The sequence below is a fragment of the Bufo bufo genome, chromosome 3, assembly GCF_905171765.1.
Source record: "Bufo bufo chromosome 3, aBufBuf1.1, whole genome shotgun sequence".
In the NCBI taxonomy this organism is placed as follows: domain Eukaryota; kingdom Metazoa; phylum Chordata; class Amphibia; order Anura; family Bufonidae; genus Bufo; species Bufo bufo.
In genome coordinates this window covers 46,760,234-46,781,125 of record NC_053391.1, presented here as the reverse complement: position 1 = coordinate 46,781,125, position 20,892 = coordinate 46,760,234, and the positions used below count along the sequence as shown (strand labels likewise).

Here is a 20,892-nt window from a genome sequence, read left to right as displayed (position 1 = left end):
TATGAGGATGCTTCCCCCCCCCCCCCCCCCCCATTCCGCCACTGTGCACCCACAAACTGGAGCTGGAATATATTGAGAGGACTCATGAGCGTGCACATGATGGAGGGGACTGCAGAAGTCCTGCCAGTGTATTCCAGGGGAACGGGGGCGAGTGCGTTCATACTAATTAGTGATCGCTGGTCAGCGGGAGCAGCGCTGTTTGTGTTACTGTACTTATTAAGGCTTGGAGAAGATGACATTCCATTAGGGCCTCATGCACATGACTGTATCCATTTTGCAATCCGCAAAACACAAATACCTGCCGTGTGCTCCCCGCATTTTCCCGTTCTGCGCGTCCCGCGCTTTTGTAGAAGTTCCTATTCTTGTCCGCAATATAGACACAAATAGGTCCTGTTCCATCTTTTTGCGGGGCTGCAGACATGTGCTGTCTTTTGCGGCACCGTTGAAATGAATGGGCCTGGATGCGGACCGAAAATACGGTCGTGTGTATGGGACTTTAAAATGTGTAAAGCTCTGTTCACATTTTTGTTGAAGCCTCTGTTGCAAAATCTGAAAAGAATGCATGCGCCATTAGAGTACAGTCAAACATGGTGGATACGCCGGACGCCGCACGTGGCTTGTGGTGCAATGCAGGGCGTGAAATGTGTGGCAAGCCGTATCGCTTACACAGTGAATCCCTCAACAAACTCCTTACTGTTTGCTGCTGTGGATTTTCAGCAGCGGACCCGTTCCTTCTGAACTTATCCCTATTTATTCTTTCCAAAATATAACGGCGCCTGATGGGGCCCCAGGCGGGATCCTTTGTACGTTGGGTCCAGTACTGTAGTTTCAACCAATCAGTGCTCGGCTTAAATTTCTCCATATGCTCTTGGAAATTAAAAACTGCTCTGTGATTGGTTGGTATGGACAGCCGCCATTTTCCCTGGTCTCAGAGTGCGTTCTGTTGTCTCTCGTGACCCGGTTGGAGCCTCTTTGTGAGACTTGATGTGGCCCGTTTTTATCACATTAGCTGAACGAGTGCAAGAAGCGGCAGACGAAGCTTATTTATATCTGACATTAAATATTAAAAGGCCACTTTGTCTCTCCGTAAATGCCAACCTAAGTGGCAACATCTGCTTATTTACCTTGCAAATGGCTGCGCTCGCTGCTCTCAAGACATTAATAAAACATTTGTTGCCAGCCGCTTAAAGAACTAATCGTCCTGGTGCCCAAATCAGATTATAATGGGCCAGCGATGGTTCCAGCAAACGCAGCTCCAAATCAACCTAAAAATGGTAATTTTAGAAGAAAATCTGACCATAAGGAGCATTGATCGTCATGTGTTAATTTACATATTGTGATATTGGCATTATATAGCAGCGCCCAGTTTTGCATAGGTGACACTTTCCTAAGGATTCATCTGAAAGGTGTCAACCAATATGGCCACCCTTCCTGTTGTCACATATGCCTAACCAAGCTGTTTGCCCGGCTTTGTCCTCTGATTTTCATGGAGAATGTAACATGAAAATCCTCTTTAATTGGCTTGGTTTTTCCTTAAGATAGGCCATTGCTCGATGGTGGGACACTGGTCTGTACGTTTACTTGTTCCTGGTATAGCAGCTCGCTTGTATGGGTTTTAGCCGTGTTACAAGGCACAGCCACAACCAAGCGTACGGTGCCGTGCCTGCTGTCCGGATATCTCGCTCCTATCCTGCGTTGGGCAATCTTCCTGTCAGCAGCAGTGCCGTTCCTCATTGTGCAGCCAGTCACTGGCCTCAGAGGTCTATAGCATGTGACTGTTGAAGCCAGTGATTGGCTGCAGTGGTGATGTGATGTGTACGGGACATCACTTGTGCAACCGGGCAAATAAACACCGGTGGGGAAGGACCATTCCGCGAAAAATATGACTTTATTTTATCACATTTACTGCTCCTGGGAAAATATTAATTTTAGCTTGGACAACCGGTGGAGGAGATTCGTTGCACCAGCGCCTCCTTCAGTCATCTGATCGGTGGAGTTCCGTCCATTTTTAAAACTTGTTTTGACGGCAGGAACAGTTGAAAAGAGGCTAAACTCCTGGCTGAAAAGTCAAGCACAGGTGTAAACATGGCCTTAGTAGTCTGGGAGCAGTATTGGTACTTTTTACATTAGTCCATATGACAGGGAACTGGCACTTGAAGGGGCGTATCCATCTTGTAAAGGGTTGGCATATTGCATATGCCATCCCTTTATGATCGAAGAGGCTGGACCCTCACCATTCCAGAGAATGAAATGGCTGCAGCACTGATTTAGAGCTCCATCCCCAGCTAGGTTTCTCTTGGCAAGCGGTGCTCACAAGCTCCGTGGCCCATCATTCCCAGAGGTGGCACCCTCGCCAACCATAAAGAGATACCAGCTGGTGTTGCTGGGGGATGTTTCCCTGTAGCAACCTCCACTGTAAGGTTCATACCGGGGGTTACCCCGATGGAACAACCCCCTTATCTGGTGCAGGTGACCCAAATACCCAGCAGTTTTATGTCCTGGCTCTCGCGCCACTGTAAATGAGCCCTCATTGTAAGTTTATTCCCACAGTGTTGTTGACCTAGATTCCCGATTTCACCAGTATGTCCAATCCTGCTGCTAAACCGACGCTGGCGGCCAGATACATTTAATTGTATCAGTAGAAGGAGCTGTAGGTAAATCTGCCAGACTGCGCAATCCCTTCATGTACTCCGAGATCAAAGACATATTTTAGGTTTTAATTAGACTAAAAATACATTCCCTGAATATTCTAATCCTATTATCTCCCGGCCTTCTCTTCCCCAGTTCCATAGATGTTCCTTTAACTGAACTCTTCTCAATTGCAGCTAAAACTGACCAGAATTTCAAAGCATTTTTGGATGCTCAGAACCCGAAACAGCAGCATTCGTCCACCCTGGAGTCCTACCTGATCAAACCCATCCAGCGCATCCTGAAATACCCGCTACTTCTGAAGGAGCTGTACTCCCTGACCGATGCCGAGAGCGAGGAGCATTACCATCTGGATGGTAGGTCACCGGGGGCAAGTAGGGATTTGTATCATAGAGCCTTTTTTTATTTTATTTTATTTTTTATTTTTTTTGAGGTTCTTGCTTTTAGATTAGCATGTCTACCCAAGGAACTACGTAGAAGAACGGTTACCCAAAGCCAAATCAAAATATCTTCTCCATTCCCAGTGCTTGTATACACCCCCCACAACCCCCATCCTACAATTGAATGACCTGATGCTTCTTCAACACAACACCCAACTCCGAGAAAGATCATCCTGGCTGGTTCTCCCATTCCTTGGTGCTAACTTTTCTGTGTCTTTGATCGACACAGGTTAACTGGTCAAAGGGGTTGTCCAGGTTCAGAGCTGAGCCCGGACATATCCCCTTCTTTATCCAGGCAGCCCCTCTGCTCTGATGCTCTCCCTTGCTCTGCGCTATATCGCACAGGGCAAGCCCTTTTTCTAGAGCTCCGGTTCTGGGCTCTCCATGGGTAAGCTAGACAGAGGCTTCTGCCTAGCAGTGAACCCGGTGATGTCACCGGCACTAATGGGCGGGCTTTAGCCTATAAAACAGCTAGGGTAGAGCTAAAACCCACCCATTAGTGCCAGTGACGTCACAGGAACACTGCTTGGCGGAAGCAGTGTACAATGTAAACCAAAAAGCCCCTGGCCTGTGCGAAACAGGGCAGGGTGAGGGAGAACATGCATTGCTCCGATGCTCATGTCAGAGGGGTTAACCCCTGATCGGAGGCCCTCTGACTGGGATTTGATCCTGACTGAGAAGTGACTGGTCATGTTAATATGAGCTCAGTGAACCCATTAATGCATTTTTTGACCTCTGATTTGTCCAGTTAAAAAAAAAAAAAAAAGCAAAAAAATAACATTCCTATGGTCCCTACTGGTTGTGTGGTATTTCTTCTCATCCCCATTCATTTCTGTACAGCTGCCCTGTATTATCACGCACAACCCATGGACAGCTGTGGCTCTGTTTTGGAAGAAAGATGACTTTTTTTGGAAGAACAGGCACCAGAACAGCACGAGTAGTGGCCGTGAATGGTATTGCAGAGCAGTCACACCCCGAGTCAGACCCTCACCAGTCTTGGTACCAATGACCTATTCTAAGAATGGGTCATAATTATTACAGTCCCAAATCACCCCTTTAATAGAAGAAGGTCATTTAGTATGGGTAATGGAGGTTGTCGGTGAAGGAAACGGTTGCCAACTATTTTTGGAATCTCGTGCTGTGGTGGATTTTCGCATCACCGTAGAGATGGCAAAAATGACAAGGTCACAGGGTTTCTTGTAATTACTCATCTCCTCGGATTCAGGGTGATGCAGACAGCCGCAGAGTGTGAAACACGACCTTGACATCCTTCATGTTTATTAATGATCGCTTAATATCTTCATTGCCGGCAAACATGGATAACACCCTGACAGAACCTAGGAAGATGAAACGTACAAAGCAGAAACCGGCGCAGACTTGAAATGTGTGACTTTTATTCTCTGTTGATGGAAGGTCTATGTGTCCTGTTGTCTCCTCAGTGGCCATCAAGACCATGAACAAGGTTGCGAGTCACATTAATGAGATGCAGAAGATACACGAGGAATACGGAGCCGTGTTTGATCAGCTTATAGCAGAGCAGACTGGAGAAATTAAAGAGGTACATACACTGATAGCCCCCGCTGGTGCTTTCAAGGGGATCTCTCACTCTAATATCCTGGTTGTCCAGGGTTAGAAAAACATGGCAGCTTTCTTCCAAAAAGGGTTGTGCCTGGTATCGCATCTCGGCTTCGAATGAATGGATTTGAGCTGTAATACCACACACAAACTGGAGACGGCCATGTTTTTTTTGTTTTTTTTAAAATCCTGGACACGCCCTTTAAATCTAAATTCAAGGTTCTGTTGTGCTTAAAGGCACAAATCCTGTAGAAACAAGAGTGGCCCCTAGCTGATGGGTCTGCTGTCTTCATTGAGAGTGAGCTTCTTCCCCAGCCCAATGACTGATGGTTGCCACTGGATGATCCTGTATAGAGGAAGGCAAGAGCGCCACTCTACCTGGCCTAGATGGTAAAATGGGTTAAATATAGGAATTCATACAAATTGATTCCTTCATCAAATAGAGTTCTTCACCTATGAGAGGCTGTCTCCTCCGCTGAACAATCTCCCTTCTCCCTGCGGCTTGATTGACAGGGCCGGACATCCCTTGCCTGCGCCACAGCTCCGCTACTTCCAGCGCATTAACAGTCGCTGCTCCGGTATCGAAAGCGGACACTTGTGCTGCTACTCAGAGCAGAAGCGTAGGCGTGGGATTGTCAGGGCATGATAAGATGTCCAGCCATATGATGGGAAGAGGGGGCATATTCCTCAGCAGCAGGGACTGCCCCTCACAGGTGAAGAGCTCTATTTGATGAATGAATTGATTTGCTTGTCTCTAGTTAAGTATAACAGAAGCAATCCTCACCTCCCCGATCTCTTGTTCCTACACTTACCAGATCCCTCTCCTGTCTCCTTCGACACACACACACACACACACAAAATATGTTGTTCTGGTTGAGCCTGATCACCCCTGCAGCCAGTGGTTGGGGGAACGGTCTTTTCATGTGTGTCGAGAGTAACAGGAAGGGGAGACGGGTGGGGGTTCGGGAAGCATCAGAGCAGGCTTGGTCTCACAGGTAGGCTGTCAGCATACAAGCTGACAGCCAATGCATTACAATACAGGTTGTATTGTAATGCATTGCAGAGGGGATCAGACCCCAGAAGTTGAAGTCCCAGAGTGGGACAAAAAAGTTAAAAGTAAAAAAAAAAAATGTGTTTTTCATAATAAAAATAACTTATTTTTCGCCCTATAAGACGCACTGGCCGATAAGACGCACTGGCCGATAAGACGCACCTAGGTTTTAGATGAGAACAATAAGAAAAAAATATTTTCCGTTACACCTCAGGTCAGAACAGCAATCAGACCCCCAATGTCAATCAGACCTCCGATCAGATCCCCAATGCTTAAGATCAACCCTCCAACCTTCAGCCATCTATCAGCCCCCATATGTCAGCCATCTATCAGCCCCCAAATGTCAGCCATCTATCAGCCCCCATATATTCAGCCATCGGACCCATATATCAACCTTTGTCAGCCATCAGCCGCCAGAGCAAATAAAATAAAAAAAACTCACTTACCTCTCCTGCTTCTGGACGCCACCGATCCTCACCATCGCGATCCTCTTCATCCTGCTGTCGGCTGTGTATCGCGGCGCAAGTGTGAGGTCACAGAGCGCCCTCACGCTGTGCGCAGCCCTGCACAGCTGATGGCTGAGGACCAGGAAGCGGTGAGTACAGAGCCTTCACTGCTTCCCGGTCCTCCGGTACTAATGAAGCAGTATTCGCCCCATAAGACGCGCAAGAGTGCGTCTCATGGGTCGAAAAATACGGTAAAAAAATAAATAAAATAGGGGAAAAAAAAAGAAAACCAGACATATTGGGTATTGCAGTGTCCGTAACGACCGGCTCTACAAAAAATATCACATGAACCACCCTGAACGCCATTTAAAAAATAAAATAAAAACTGTGCTAAAACAATCAAACCTTACATCACAAAAAGTGCAAAACCAAGCGATCAAAAAGGCGTATGCCGCCCAAAATAGTACCCATTAAACCATCATGTCATCCTGCAAAAATGAGACCCTACCTAAGCCAATTACCCAAAAAATAAAAAACTATGGCTCTCAGAATATGGAGACACTAAAACATGATTTTTATTATTTTTTGTTTAAAAAATGCTGTTATTGTGTAAAACTTAAATAAATAAAAAAAGTATACATTTAGATATCGCCGCATCCGTAAGAACGTTCTGTATAAAAATATCACATGAACTAACACCTCAGGTGAACACAGTAAAACATAAATTAAAAAAATTTAAGAAAAAGGCATTTTTTTGGTCACCTTACATCACAAAAAGTGTAATACCAAGCGATCAAAAAGTCACATGCACCCTAAAATAGTACCAATCAAACTCTCATCTCATACTGAAAAAAATGAGCCCCTACATAAGACAGTTGCCCAAAAAAATAAAAATAAACTATGGCTTTCAGAATATGGAGACACTAAAAAATATTTTTTTTTATTTTTTTTTCAAAAATGCTTTATTACGTAAAACTGAAACAAACAACAAAAAAGTAGTCATTTTGTATTGTCACGTCCGTAACAACCTGCTCTATAAAAATAGCACATGATCTAACCTGTCAGATGAACATTGTAAAAAATGAAAACTGTTCGAAAACAGCTATTTTTTGTTACCTTGCCTCCCAAAAAGTGTAATATAGAGCAACCAAAAATAATATGTACTGTAAAATAGTGCAAACAAAACTGCTACCTTATCCCGTGGTTTCCAAAATGGGATCACTTTTTTGGAGTTTCTACTTTAGGGGTGCATCAGGGGGTCTTCAAATGTGACATGGCAACTTAAAATTATCCCAGTGAAATCTGCCTTCCAAAAACCATATGGCGTTCCTTTTCTTCTGCGCCCAGCAGTTTTTTCAACTTTGTTGCAACTGTGACATGCTTCAGGATTTCTGCCTAAAAATATGGATAGAAAATCTCCATCTCATCCACTATATGTGATCATAATCCATAATTTTTAGAGAATAGCTTAGAGGTGGTCTCATTGTTGTGTTGCAGGTTGCAGATCTGTCCATGGGGGATTTATTATTGCACAATACCGTCATATGGCTTAATCCTCCGGCGTCACTGGGGAAGTGGAAAAAGGACCCTGAACTAGCAACTTTTGGTAAGTCTGTTTTTTTTTGTGTACTGTGCCATGGCCCATGTTTAGTGAAGGTTTGAGCTTTTGTTAGTACGTGCAAGTTTGACAGCCAAAGCGACACATTGATTATGACCGCCGTTTTAGATGCCGTTCTTAATAAGGCCCTGCACTGGCGGTGGATCCTCCACAGTTATGTAGAGGTGCCAGGGTATCCACCGCCGCTTCTAAAGACAGCTTCCTTGCTGTCTTACATTTTACATCCACCGCCGGCCCGTCCACTTCCCCTTCTTTTTAGTCCTGGTGTAAGAGGGGAGAAGTTGAAGATTGCGGAGCAAAGGACCATTGCACCACAATATGGGCCAGAAGTAGGCGTATTTCTGTTTAATAAATGACCCCCATAATGTTTCTCTTGCTCTGTCATTTAATAATTTTTGTTTCTTTTGTTTTACATGTTTCCTATATTTCCTTGTGTCTGTCCCTCTCGTGTCTGTCCCTCTCGTGTCTGTCCCTCTCGTGTCTGTCCCTCTCGTGTCTGTCTAGATCTATCTATCGTATACACACTCACCTTAAGGGCTCATTCAGACGGCCGTATGCTGTCCGCAAAAATACTGAATGCTATCCGTTTTTTTGCGGATCCGCAAAAAAACGGATCTGCAAAAAAAACGGATAGCATTCAGTATTTTTGCGGACCCATAGACTTCAATGGGGCCATGTCCTGATTTTCACGGACAAGTATAGGACATGTTTAATTTTTTTTGCGGATCCGCAAAAAAACGGATAGCATTCAGTATTTTTGCGGACAGCATACGGCCGTCTGAATGAGCCCTAATTCATGGCTTCTTCTAATCTCTGCTTTTATTTTCCAGTGTTTAAGACTGCTGTTGTGCTGGTATACAAAGACAGCTCCAAGCAAAAGAAGAAGCTGGTACGTTCTATCTCAGGGGCAGTGTAGCCTCTGGACCAGTAGTTTTACAACAGCTGGAGGGCCGCAGGTTGAGCATGCCTGCTCTAGACTGATGTAGATAAAAGATCTTTGGTCTCTCAGTGAATACTTGGGCAGTGAATTTAAAAGGGTGTTCGAGGATTTTGATAACAATCACCTATTCTCAGGATAGGCCATCAGTATCAGAAAGGCAGGGGTTTGACATCCAGCACCCCGCCGATCACCTATTTAGGCCTCATGCACACTACCGTTGTGTGTTTTGCGACCCGCAAATCGCGGATCCATAAAAGACGGACGGCGTCCGTGTGCGTTCTGCAATTTGCGAAACGGCACGGACAGCCATTGATATAACGGCCTATTCTTGTCCGCAAAACGGACAAGAATAGGACAGGTTATATTTTTTGGGCGGACCACGGAACAGAGCAACAGATGCGGACAGCACAAGGAGTGCTGTCCGCATCTTTTGCGGCCCCATTGAAGTGACTGGGTCCGCATCCAAGCCGCAAAAACTGCGGCTCGGATGCAGACCAAAACGTTCATGTGCATGAGGCCTTAGTTACAGCCCCCTACTGTGTAACTCCACAGCTCCATCCATTGTGTAGTGGGCAGAGCTGGTAACTCCCATTCACTTACCAACTCTATCGGCCACACAGTAGTGGATGGAGCTGTGGATTTCTGGCAGCAGAGCCACAAGATAACAGCTGATCAGTGGGGGCGCAACCGTTCCGATACTGATGGCCTATCCTGAGAATAGGTGATCAATCTCAAAATACTGGACAACCCCTTTAACGATGTTCTCAAGGACTTGGATACAGATGCCCTATCCTTTAGGTAGGCAGTCAATATCACACTGGCGAGTGTCTGTAAGTGCCGAAGAGTCTAATTTATCAAAATTGTCTGATGTTAAAACAAGCCTTCCCACCCTTGGCGACCAGTTACAGTGCAGGTTACATAAAAAAAATTTTCCAGAGCAGAAATGAAAGTTGAGGTCTGGTTACTTTTACTGGCGACAGGCCTGTTTTTCTATTGGATACTTTTGATAAATGAGACCCCAAGGGGGTCCTGTATGCTGCTTTTCTGGTGTAAAACAAAAAAATATGCAAATTTTGGTGTGAAATTTTGGGGACGTTTTGTGATTATTATTTTTTTCCCATTGAAAAATGTTGGGGTTGGCTAGGCAATTGTGTTTCCGCCAAGTTTGTCAAATGTGACTTGCTAGTCACAAAAATGTCGTGACGGTTGGGGGTTGTAGAAATAAAAACCTGTAACAATTGGCTAGAAATTATAGAAACTGAGGAGGAGATTTATTAGAACTGGTTTAGTTGCCCATAACAACCAATCAGATTCCCGCTTTAATTTTCCAAAGTAGCGCTAAAAAATGAAAGGTGGAATTGGTTGCTATAGGCATCTAAGCCAGTTTTCCTTCCCAGTAGATCCAAGCAAAACTAATTTCCCAATTTCCCCACAATGTTTCTACAGATTGTAGAAGGGTACATTATGGTTAAGCTATGTTCTAGATATGTGAAATAACAAATCCTTTAACAGTTTGCGGTCTCTCTGTCAGGGCGGCTCACACCGCGCATCTATGTTCGAGGACCGAGATCCATTTCGATTTAGGCATATGATTCCTACAGAGGCTTTGCAGCTTCGGGCTCTGACGACTTCAGGTAACAGAACTGTCTTCATGGTTTGCAGAAAGCGTTTCGCTGTGAGCCGTGAATTACTCTGCACATGTGCGTTTTTTAGGAGGAAAAGCAGCATCATAATTAGGTCTGCAGCGAACGATTATTTGAATAATCAATTAGTTGTCGATAATTTCATGCATTAATCGGGAAAAAACCCCAAAATGACAAAAAAAGGGGTTTATATGATTTTACTTGGAAAAATGATGTTCAATGGCCATATTAAAACACATTGTGAATGGCATTGTTATGGGGGATCTGTGGATGGCACTGTTATGGAGGGGTTCTGTGGATGGCACTTATGGAGGGGATCTGTGGATGGCACTTATGGAGGGGATCTGTGGATGGCACTTATGGAGGGGATCGGTGGGTGGCACTTATGGAGGGGATCTGTGGATGGCACTTATGGAGGGGTTCTGTGGATGGCACTTATGGAGGGGTTCTGTGGATGGCACTTATGGAGGGGTTCTGTGGATGGCACTTATGGAGGGGTTCTGTGGATGGCACTTATGGAGGGGTTCTGTGGATGGCACTGTTATTGGGGATCTGTGGATGGCACTGTTATTGGGGATCTGTGGGTGGCACTGTTATTGGGGATCTGTGGATGGCACTATTATGGGGGGGTTCTGTGGATGGCACTATTATGGGGGGGTTCTGTGGATGGCACTGTTATGGAGGGGTTCTGTGGATGGCACTGTTATGGAGGGGTTCTGTGGATGGCACTGTTATGGAGGGGTTCTGTGGATGGCACTGTTATGGAGGGGTTCTGTGGATGGCACTGTTATGGAGGGGTTCTGTGGATGGCACTGTTATGGAGGGGTTCTGTGGATGGCACTGTTATGGAGGGGTTCTGTGGATGGCACTGTTATGGAGGGGTTCTGTGGATGGCACTGTTATGGAGGGGGATCTGTGGATGGCACTGTTATGGGGAGGGGGATCTGTGGATGGCACTGTTATGGGGGGGGGGGGGGGAATCTGTGGATGGCACTTATGGGGGGGGGGGGGGGAATCTGTGGATGGCACTTATGGGGAGGGGGATCTGTGGATGGCACTGTTATGGGGAGGGGATCTGTGGATGGCACTGTTATGGGGGGGATCTGTGGATGGCACTGTTATGGGGGGGGATATGTGGATGGCACTGTTATGGAGGGGTTCTGTGGATGGCACTGTTATGAAGGGGAATCTGTGGATGGCACTGTTATGGGGGGATCTGTGGATGGCACTGTTATGGGGAGAGGGATCTGTGGATGGCACTGTTATGGGGAGAGGGATCTGTGGATGGCACTGTTATGGGGAGGGGGATCTGTGGATGGCACTGTTATGGGGAGGGGGATCTGTGGATGGCACTGTTATGGGGAGGGGGATCTGTGGATGGCACTGTTATGGGGAGGGGGGATCTGTGGATGACAATGCTATGGGGGGATCTATGGATGACACTATATAGCATCTTATGCTATATGTGTCATCCACAGATCTGCCCCATAGCAGTGTCATCCACATATGCCCCTCCCCATAACAGTGCCATACACAGATCCCCTCCCCATAACAGTGCCATACACAGATCCCCTCCCCATAACAGTGCCATCCACAGATCCCTCTCCCCATAACGGCCCTGGCCCCGCCGCTCACAGCAGTATTCCTTAACCGGCAGTAACTTTTACTTTAAATCACTGCATCTTCTTTTACCTTACAATGAAGCTCAGGTAACAGGCAGAGCGGGCGGCGGCGTAACGTCACTTACTCACATGACGCGCCTGCTCCACCTACTTTATGAATGAAGCAGGCAGAGCATGCACGTCACGTGAGTAAGTGACGTTACGCCGCCGCCCGCTCTGCCTGTTACTGGAGCTTCATTGTAAGGTAATAAAGATGCGGTGATCTAAAGTTCAAGGACCCACAGGCATAGCGCCCGACCGCCAGCTCCCGCCCGTATAGCAACGAATCGGCCGATTATTCGATAACGGGATTCGTTGACAACAAATCCCATTATCGAATATTATCGATAGCGCCGATTTAATCGTTGCAGCCCTAATCATAATACAGTACTAGCAAAACAAATATCACAAATCTCATGTACACTTTGCTATAAAAAAAAATTGTGCGGGCTCTACATAACTTCGGCAGATCCGGTGCCACTTCTAAATTTACAACAGCTTCACAGCTGTCTTACATTTAGACCATTTTCTACACTTAAGCGGTTCCCCACCCACGCCACTCCCACTTTTCAGATCCAGCGTGAGCGGGGTAAAGTCTAATATAGGCGTATTTCTGGTTAGTAAACGACCCCCTTCGTTTTCTCCACCAGGTAATTTTTATTTTTTTTCCCTTTTCTTCACTCTGTCATATTTTAAAAAAAAAGACCATCTGGCTGCATGTTAGATCACATGTCTGACAGCAGAGGGGTGATAAACCGCTGTCTGTTTCCAAGGGCAACCAGCAAACAACACAAAATACCTTAAAACTGTACAAAATACGTTTCTAAAAGTGTTATCTTTTTCTTATTAGATGCAGAGACAAACTCAGTCTGTGAAATAGTCCATGTTAAATCTGAATCAGAGGGAAGACCAGAACGAGCATTCCACTTATGTTGCAGGTAGGTGTACTTTCTGCCAAAAAGGCCTAGTAGTGTTGTGGGTGATACAGTGGGAACTGTTTTTTATGGACATTAGAGGTGGGTATTCAAGGTAGACAAATCTTCTTCTAGTTTTACATATCATTGATCTGTTCCTAGGTGTCTAATGGTGTCCGTCTCTTTGCAGTTCTCCGGATAGTAAGAAGGAGTTCCTGAGGGCCGTACACTCCATCCTGCGAGACAAGCACAGGAGGCAGCTTCTGAAGACGGAGAGCCTCCCCAACTCTCAGCAATACGTCCCGTTTGGAGGAAAGAGGTTGTGTGCACTAAAGGGAGCTCGTCCTGCCATGAACAGAGCAGGTATCTATAATGGTGCCATGATTCACACCTCAAACCCAAAATTTGCATGGGATTGATTACAATATTACTATAATAATAGTAAAACATAAAAAAAAGGCAAATATGGTATGTCAATTATTTGATATAAAATAGTATAAGTGTTTTTTTTATTTTGTTGCAGACTACAGTAACACGTGTACAAAAATCTGATAAAAAATCTGATTTTTTTTTTTTGTTTGTTTTTTTGTTTTCCCAAAATGTAACCTCAACTCTCTATGTATCAGTTATAGAACATGAGATCTTAAAGGGGTTTTCCAAGATTTAAAAAAAAAAAATTGGCAGAGGGCAGCATAAATTAAAGGATTTCTGCAGTGTTTTTCTTTCTTTTTTTAATCTGCATCCCAGCCTGGAATAGCTGTTCAAAAATCCATACTCACCTGCTCCCACAGCTCCAATCCGGCTCTCTGCGTCTCCTCCCTGGTCTTTCAGTCAACCTCTGCAGGAATAGGGTCTCATGACGCTGCTGCCAATAAATGGCTTCAATGGTGATGTGTCCACAAAAAGGCATGTCGCTGTTGGGTCACATGCCACTTGGGTAGACGTTACTGCTGAGGCGCGGTCATTGACTCCATCCATGCAGAAGTTTACAGACTGGACCAGTGAAGCAGAAAGCTAATGCAGAGCAACTGGGAGTTGGTGAATATATTTTTTTCAATAGATATTCCAGGCTGGAATGCGCAAAAAAAAAGCTGAACCTTGCCTTTTAAATGTCCCGCACCAGCGCTCTGATTCTCGCTGTGCTGTTCATGGGACCACTGCAGCCAGTCACTCGTCTAAGCATTCTTGCACCGTTTTTGCACATGTGACGGCTGAGGATAGAGATTGGCTGCAGCAGTTAGGTAAGCCTTGAACGTCATATTACCGTTGTGGAGAGAGTTTTACTCTTATTTTTATTGCCCTTTGCCAATATTGGAAAACCTTTTTTTTTGTCTCCATGTCTCCTTCCTTTCGGGCACTGTAGTGTTGGCAAACAGGCGGAAGAACCCATCAGAGGGTCATGCAGCCCTTTTTTCCTAGAGCACGGATCAGCAACCTTCGGCACTCTTAATTGTTCTGAAACTAAAACTCCCAGAATCCTCCTTTCCCTTCTGTGGGAGTTACTAAAACAGCCAAGTAAGTTTGCATGCTAGGAGTTGTAGTTTTAGAGCAGCTGGAGTGCCGAAAGTTGCTGATCCCTGTCCTAGAGTTATGCCATATGCGTGTAGCTTATGTGGTTTTGTTTTACTCTATACCACTTGCCACACTGTTGAATAAAATAATCCGTGTGAAAACGTTGGGCGCAGAGAAATCCGTTTATTTGCAGACACGAGCGAAGTTGGCGGCTGTTATGTAATGTGAATCATTGAAGGTCACGTGCACGATGCCAGCAATAAGTCATTACCAGAGGAATCAAGAAATAGAGGCAGATCTACATGCTCTGTCATTAAGTGGACAACTGACGCCGTAGAACATTCATATAGCTGAATGCCTACGTATACCAGCTCTTCTGTAGACTTGTAGAAATAGAAAAGCAAAGCAGTAATGTTGCCAATATGGCGAGATGCCCTTGAGGCTTCCATTGAGCCCATCAAGAAGGACCTAATTTTGGTCATCAGATTTCCATTTGGGCCATAGGAACGTTGTGCTTTTTGGGCCTTCCTAGCGTTGGATGTGGGATGGTCTACCTTCTTATTTGATGCTGGAGCTCACTTGAGGCTCTGAATGAAAACCCAGCCTGATATTCTAGAAGGTTAAGACAATAGACTCGAGATTACCTACAAACAACAATAATAATCATTATTTATATAGCACTAACATATTTCGGCAGCGCTTTACAGTCAGGGGGGTGATGTACAAACAGTCATACATTGCATAGTAACAAACAAGTCAACAATTAAAACGAGGAATTAGGATCCTGCTCCGAAGAACTTAGTCTTTGAGAAGATAGGGTGACACAAAGTAAAAAAAAAGCTTTTGTTTTGTACAATGGTCCAGCCATCTTAACAAAAGAAACAGCTAGTATCTGTGGTGCTTCTTAGAGCATGGGGTTTGTTGGATAGTGTTTGGTGATGGATCAGATTCAGAAGAAAGATGATGAAGGGGTGGTGAATGGAGAACAGTTAGATTAGGTAATGTGATAGGCCACCCTAACAAGATGTTTCTTTAGGGAGCATCTAACATTGAGAATGTTGTAAATTAACCTAATTGCTTGGTAGGGTATTCCAGAGAACTGGTGCAGCTTGAGAGAAGCCTTGAAGACAGAAGTTCGGATTATGGAGGTTTTTTCTTTTAAGTCATTTGCAGAGAATAGAGCATGGTTATGCTGGTAGACAGAGATGACGGAGCAGAGGTGGGGGTGCAGCACTGTGGAGAGCTTTGTGGGTGAGAATGAGCAGTTTAAATCGGTTTCTATACTGTATGGGCAACCAGTGCAAGGGCTGGTAGGGTGGGGGCATCGCCGTAGCGGTTAGACAAATAGATTAGCTCGGCTGCTGCATTCAGGATGGATTGGAGAGGGGAGTGTTTTATGACGGGGAGACCAATTAGTAATGAGTTACAGTAATCGAGGAGAGAATGGATCAGGGCAATAATGAGTTTTTGCTGCTTCCACAGTTAGGGGCGGAATATAGAGATGTTTTTGAGGTGCAGGCGACATGAGCGGGCAAGTGATTGCATATAACGGAAAGATCGGTGTCAAACATAACACCGACACAGTGGTTGTGCTGTCTAGGTGTTATAGTATTGCCATATCTTATATTTGCAAGGCAAAGTCCATTTGGGACAGAATTGCGGCTGAGTATGCATTAGTATTTTTAGTATGCATCTGAAATAAAAATTAACCTTTGATTACAATATCCTAACATTGTGTCTACAGCTCAATGTATTTCCATGGATACAGACTCCACATTCTTTGTCGTCTGATCCTGCATTCCTACTGTCCTACTTCTTAGTAAAATACAATTAAGCAAGATGAACCCCTCCTAGTCTTACTTGGCTACCTTGAGTCCACCCATGCCTGCTTGGTTGTTAGAAATTAGAATGGTCACTTTGTTGGTTTTTTCTTACAGTTCTCTCTCCTCTGGTTTTGTTTCAGTCTCCGCACCAAGTAGGTCTCTTGCTCGAAGGAGACGCCTCGTGAGGAATAGATTTACGATAGACTCTGACATGGTCTACTCGGCAAGCCCTGACAAGGAATCCGAAACAGAGACTGAACCTAAACCTTCTCAGCAGACAACCGGCAACGGTGACACGGACCGCTGGGTGGAGGAACAGTTTGATCTTGCTCAGTACGAAGAGCAAGAAGATGTTAAAGAAACTGACATTCTCAGTAGTGATGATGAGTACTGCGAGTCCATCAAAAGTGGCTCCATGGAAAAAGATCTAAGCGATCAACTAGAAGCCACCTCCATATCCAGTAATAGCATTGTCGAGAGCACGATGAGCACCCATGCTTCCCGTATGACTCAGCTGAAGAAGCAGATTGCGTTTTCTGGAATAAATGGCAGCATCGAGAGCACCACAGAGGAAGTCATATGGGTGAAACGAGAAGACTTTGTGCCTGCCAGGAAACTCAACACAGAAATATGAAGCTGTCGCTTTATATGCTATAAAAGGGTCCGATCAGGTGACGGCTTACCCCTCCATGCACTGTGGAATCATGATCCTCTAGACTGCAGACTTGCACACACTCACACACAACATTGGCAGCTAAAAAACTGGCCAACGAGCCAGAACTGGTTACAATAATTCAAAAGCAAAATCTTGTTACACAAGTCCGCTCCTCCAGGTTGAGGGGGGGGGGGCATTAGACTTCTTATTCTGTTTATTTATTCTAAAATATAATCAGGGTTGGACAGAAAGCGTAATGTACAAAGCATGGCAAAAATGACGAGAGGCGACGCCCACAGTTGTGTACAAAGAGAGAGCACAAATTGGTAACGGGATTTGTGTCGTGACTGCTCAATCCCTTCTTTGTTCCCAGCGCGTTTCCCTGGTTAAGATATTGCTGTGTTTCTCCTCCTTTGCCCCATCAATGTTACGCTTCGGTAGCTCTGTATTAAAAAAAAAGTGTTTTTGAAGGATAGTTTTGGAATTTTTCTTGCAAACCTGTTACTTTTGCCCTTTTTGCTGGTTATTTCAGTCATGTGCGACTTTTACATTAATTTTAGAAAAAAATAAATAAAATAAAAAAATTGTAACCATGCCAAACTCTTCCCACGGACACAGATGTAAAACTTGAAGAAAAAAAGTTCTCTAGATCTCTATTTTTTGTTTTATTTTTTAATTTATACCTTTTTAAAAATTCAGGGACCCCAAGGGATACGGAGGCATTTTACATTGTAAGCCTACAGAAGTACAGATGATCTAATCTTTCTTAGAAAATAGAACACGCTAGTTTTATACGCATATATATATTTAATAAGGAAAGTCTCCGATGAGGGCGTCCATAAATCTACATCAAACATACCCTTATTTTTTAAAGTCGTACTTGGATTCAAGTAGCAATACACCTCCTTGAGCCTGACCACTTCATGGACCATTTGAGTAGGACATCTCTTGCACTTAGCATAAGTTATGTTCCCACTTTCCAATCTTTCCTCACTTGACCAATTTTTTTCTTTCCTGCACCAAACAACATGGCGACCCAGCATCTCATCTATATATTTTTTTAAAATCTAATCGAGCCTATCTCTGTTGTGAGAGATTTTGACACCATCGTGTTGTGCAGAGTTTGACATCTACATGTTGTGATTACTTGGTGGAAATAGCTACTTAATATCTTAGGTGCCAGAGGAACCTAATGGGAAGGTTTAAAAAGGACATGGCCCATGGTTTACTGGCACAGTAAGATTTAAGGCCAATGTACATGACGCTAGCTATGGTTCCATTGTGACGTATACAAGTGAGGACGTGACTTTGCTATGACTTTGCCGCTTTGCAATCTTAGTACATCCTATTTTTATTTTGTTGGTGTGACAGTGAATTTTGCAATCCATGAGCAAAGCTTTTGAAAAATATATATATAAAAAAAAAAGATCCTTTCCTTCGTAAATCTATTGTTCTAAGCCATCTGCAGTCCACTTGTGTGAGCCCCCCAATTTAATATTCGGAGGTGAACAGTCCTGTGGTGTACTGTAACCAAGCAGAATATGGTCAATTGTGAAAAACTGGAAAGTCCGGTGCTTGACTAGGTACCAGTGTATGTACATACGGTCATGACATGTCTATGTCAGATGTTCTTATATATTTCTTTTATAAGCTGAAAGAAGGTCTATTTTTATGTTTTTAGGTCTATGAATGAAAAGTTGTAAATGCTTGTCAAACAATAAAAATATGATATTAATATCAGACGGGCTGACTTTATTGAAACAGTGGATAGGTAAAATAAAAATCACTGGCTTTATATGGAATAAAAATGTGACTTTATTTTCTATTTGTATTGCTGAGGTTCTGCATTTTTAGACATGGTGCATTCCAGAAGTCTTCAGATCCCATGACTTTTTTACATTTTTTGTTTCAGCCTTGTGTTTTCCCCCATCATTCTGCACCCAATACTCCATAATGAGAAAATGAAAACAGAGTGTTATAAATATTTTCTAATTTATTGAAAGGGAAAAACTAAAAATCTTGCATTGACAAGTATTCAGACCCTTTTAGTTAGGGCTTAGTTGAAGCCCCTTTAGCAGCGATTACAGCCACCAGTCTTCTTGGGGAAGGTCGCACACCTGGATTTGGGGATTTTCTGCCATTCTTCTCTGCAGTTCCTCTCGGGCTTGGGTTCAGGACATTGCTGTGGCTTGCCCACTTAAGGACATTTACAGAGTTGTCCCTAAGCCACACCTGTGTTGTCTTGGCTTTGTGCTTAGGGTCAGGCCACTCTGAGGTCCAGTGCGCACTGGATCAGGTTTTCATTAGGAATATATCTGTACTTAGCTCCATTTCCCTCAATCCTGACCAGTCTCCCTGTCTCAGCTCTTGAAAAACACCACCACAGCATGATTCTGAGCCACCATCATACTTCACTATAGGGATGATAATCAGCAGTGCCTGGTTTCTTCCAAACATGACAAATAGAATTGAGGACAACATTTTTTTAATCAGGTTTGATCACACCACAAAGTTTTGTTTCTCACAATCTGACAGTCCTTTAGCTTTTTTTTTGCAAACCTTTATATGTCTTTTACTGAGGAGCCCCTTCTTTCTGGCCACTCTGCCATAAAGCCCAGATTGGTGAAGTGCTGCAGTGACGGTTGACGTTTCTCCCATCTGCACACAGGATTTTTGGAGCTCAGCCACAGTGGCCATTTGGTTCTTGGTCACCAATCTTACCAAGGCCCTTTTTCCCCGATTTAGTTTCAAGGGGCGGAAAGCTGTAGGAAGAGTCCTAGTTGTTCCGAACGTCTTTCATTTAAGAATTACAGAGACCACTGTGCTTGTGGAAACTTTCAGCGAGGCAGATTTTTATTTTTTGTGTACCCTTCTCCAGATCTGTGCTTCGACACAATCTTGTCTCTGAGCAGTACAAGCAGTTCTTTCCTCCTCGTGGCTTGGGTTTTGATCTCATATTCATTGTCACCTGTGAGACTTTATATAGGCAGGCCTATGTATTTCCAAATTATATCCAGTGAAATAAATTCACTCCAATCTAGGTGTAGCAATATCCTAAATATACGGTAATCAAGAGAAATGGGAGACCCCCAGAGCTAAATTTCAAGCGTCATAGCAAAGGTTCTGAATACTTATGTACATGTAAAATTTATTTTTTCCTTTTAAAAAAAATTCTAAAATTCTATTTTCACTTTCTCATTAAGAGGAATTAAGTGCAGAATGATGGGGGGGAACCTTTTTTTATTTTTTATTTTAGCATAAGCCCACAACATACTGTAACAAAATGTCAAAAAAGTTAAAAGGTCTAAAGACTTTCTGTATGCACTGTATGCCTCAGCCCTAATCACCCTTGAATCATGAGTGCACGTGAACTGTACAAAAGTGCCAGACAATTATATATTACCGTACCCTCCACCACCCTTCAGCAGACAACAATAACCCACACCACAGACCCTAGCACACAGACCTTAATCCACCTGCTCACTATATAGACCCCTCCCTGATGAATCCTTATAAAAGGGAGGCATCTTTAGCTTGGATAATCAGAGGAGGACTTGAAGAACATGTGGCATGGCCTCGAAGATGAGTCCTGAACTTCGAAACGAGTTTTACAACAACAATAATAGGAAAATAGCCTACTCTTCCATAAGGTCGCCAATTTTTCCCAGAATTCTGTCGAACATTGAGAGAGTTTGCAAGACTGGTATGTATTAAGTTATGAGGAACTCTGGCAGTGAGTGTAAGACCACAGAGACTGTAAGAAGCCACGCTGAGAACCCAATGAAAATAACTGGAGATGAATCTGACCTGCTCTCACTTTTGGATTCTGAAACTAGAGGTATGAAAGCACTTATGTGAATATTAACCTAGTCAAACACTGGTATCATTTTTTTAAATGGGTACTTTAGCTACAGTGGTAACTACCCCCTGCCTCCAGACCGTGGCTAGGAGGAGTTCGACTGGTG

At 44.1% G+C, this 20,892-nt stretch overlaps 1 protein-coding gene across 7 annotated transcripts in view; it reads left to right on the top strand.

Annotated features, from left to right (window-relative positions):
- TIAM1 (TIAM Rac1 associated GEF 1) overlaps window positions 1-18,662 on the top strand; it is a 323,389-nt gene extending 304,727 nt beyond the window's left edge. For all 7 annotated transcript variants that reach the window (XM_040423178.1, XM_040423180.1, XM_040423181.1 and 4 more), the window contains 8 exons: window positions 2,826-3,005; window positions 4,529-4,647; window positions 7,659-7,767; window positions 8,610-8,668; window positions 10,251-10,353; window positions 12,874-12,961; window positions 13,128-13,300; window positions 16,413-18,662. In XM_040423178.1, the coding sequence (XP_040279112.1) occupies window positions 2,826-3,005; window positions 4,529-4,647; window positions 7,659-7,767; window positions 8,610-8,668; window positions 10,251-10,353; window positions 12,874-12,961; window positions 13,128-13,300; window positions 16,413-16,906 (1,325 nt within the window). In that variant the 3' untranslated portion in view covers window positions 16,907-18,662. The remainder of the gene's footprint in view (window positions 1-2,825; window positions 3,006-4,528; window positions 4,648-7,658; window positions 7,768-8,609; window positions 8,669-10,250; window positions 10,354-12,873; window positions 12,962-13,127; window positions 13,301-16,412) is intronic.
- Window positions 18,663-20,892: the final 2,230 nt, after the last annotated feature.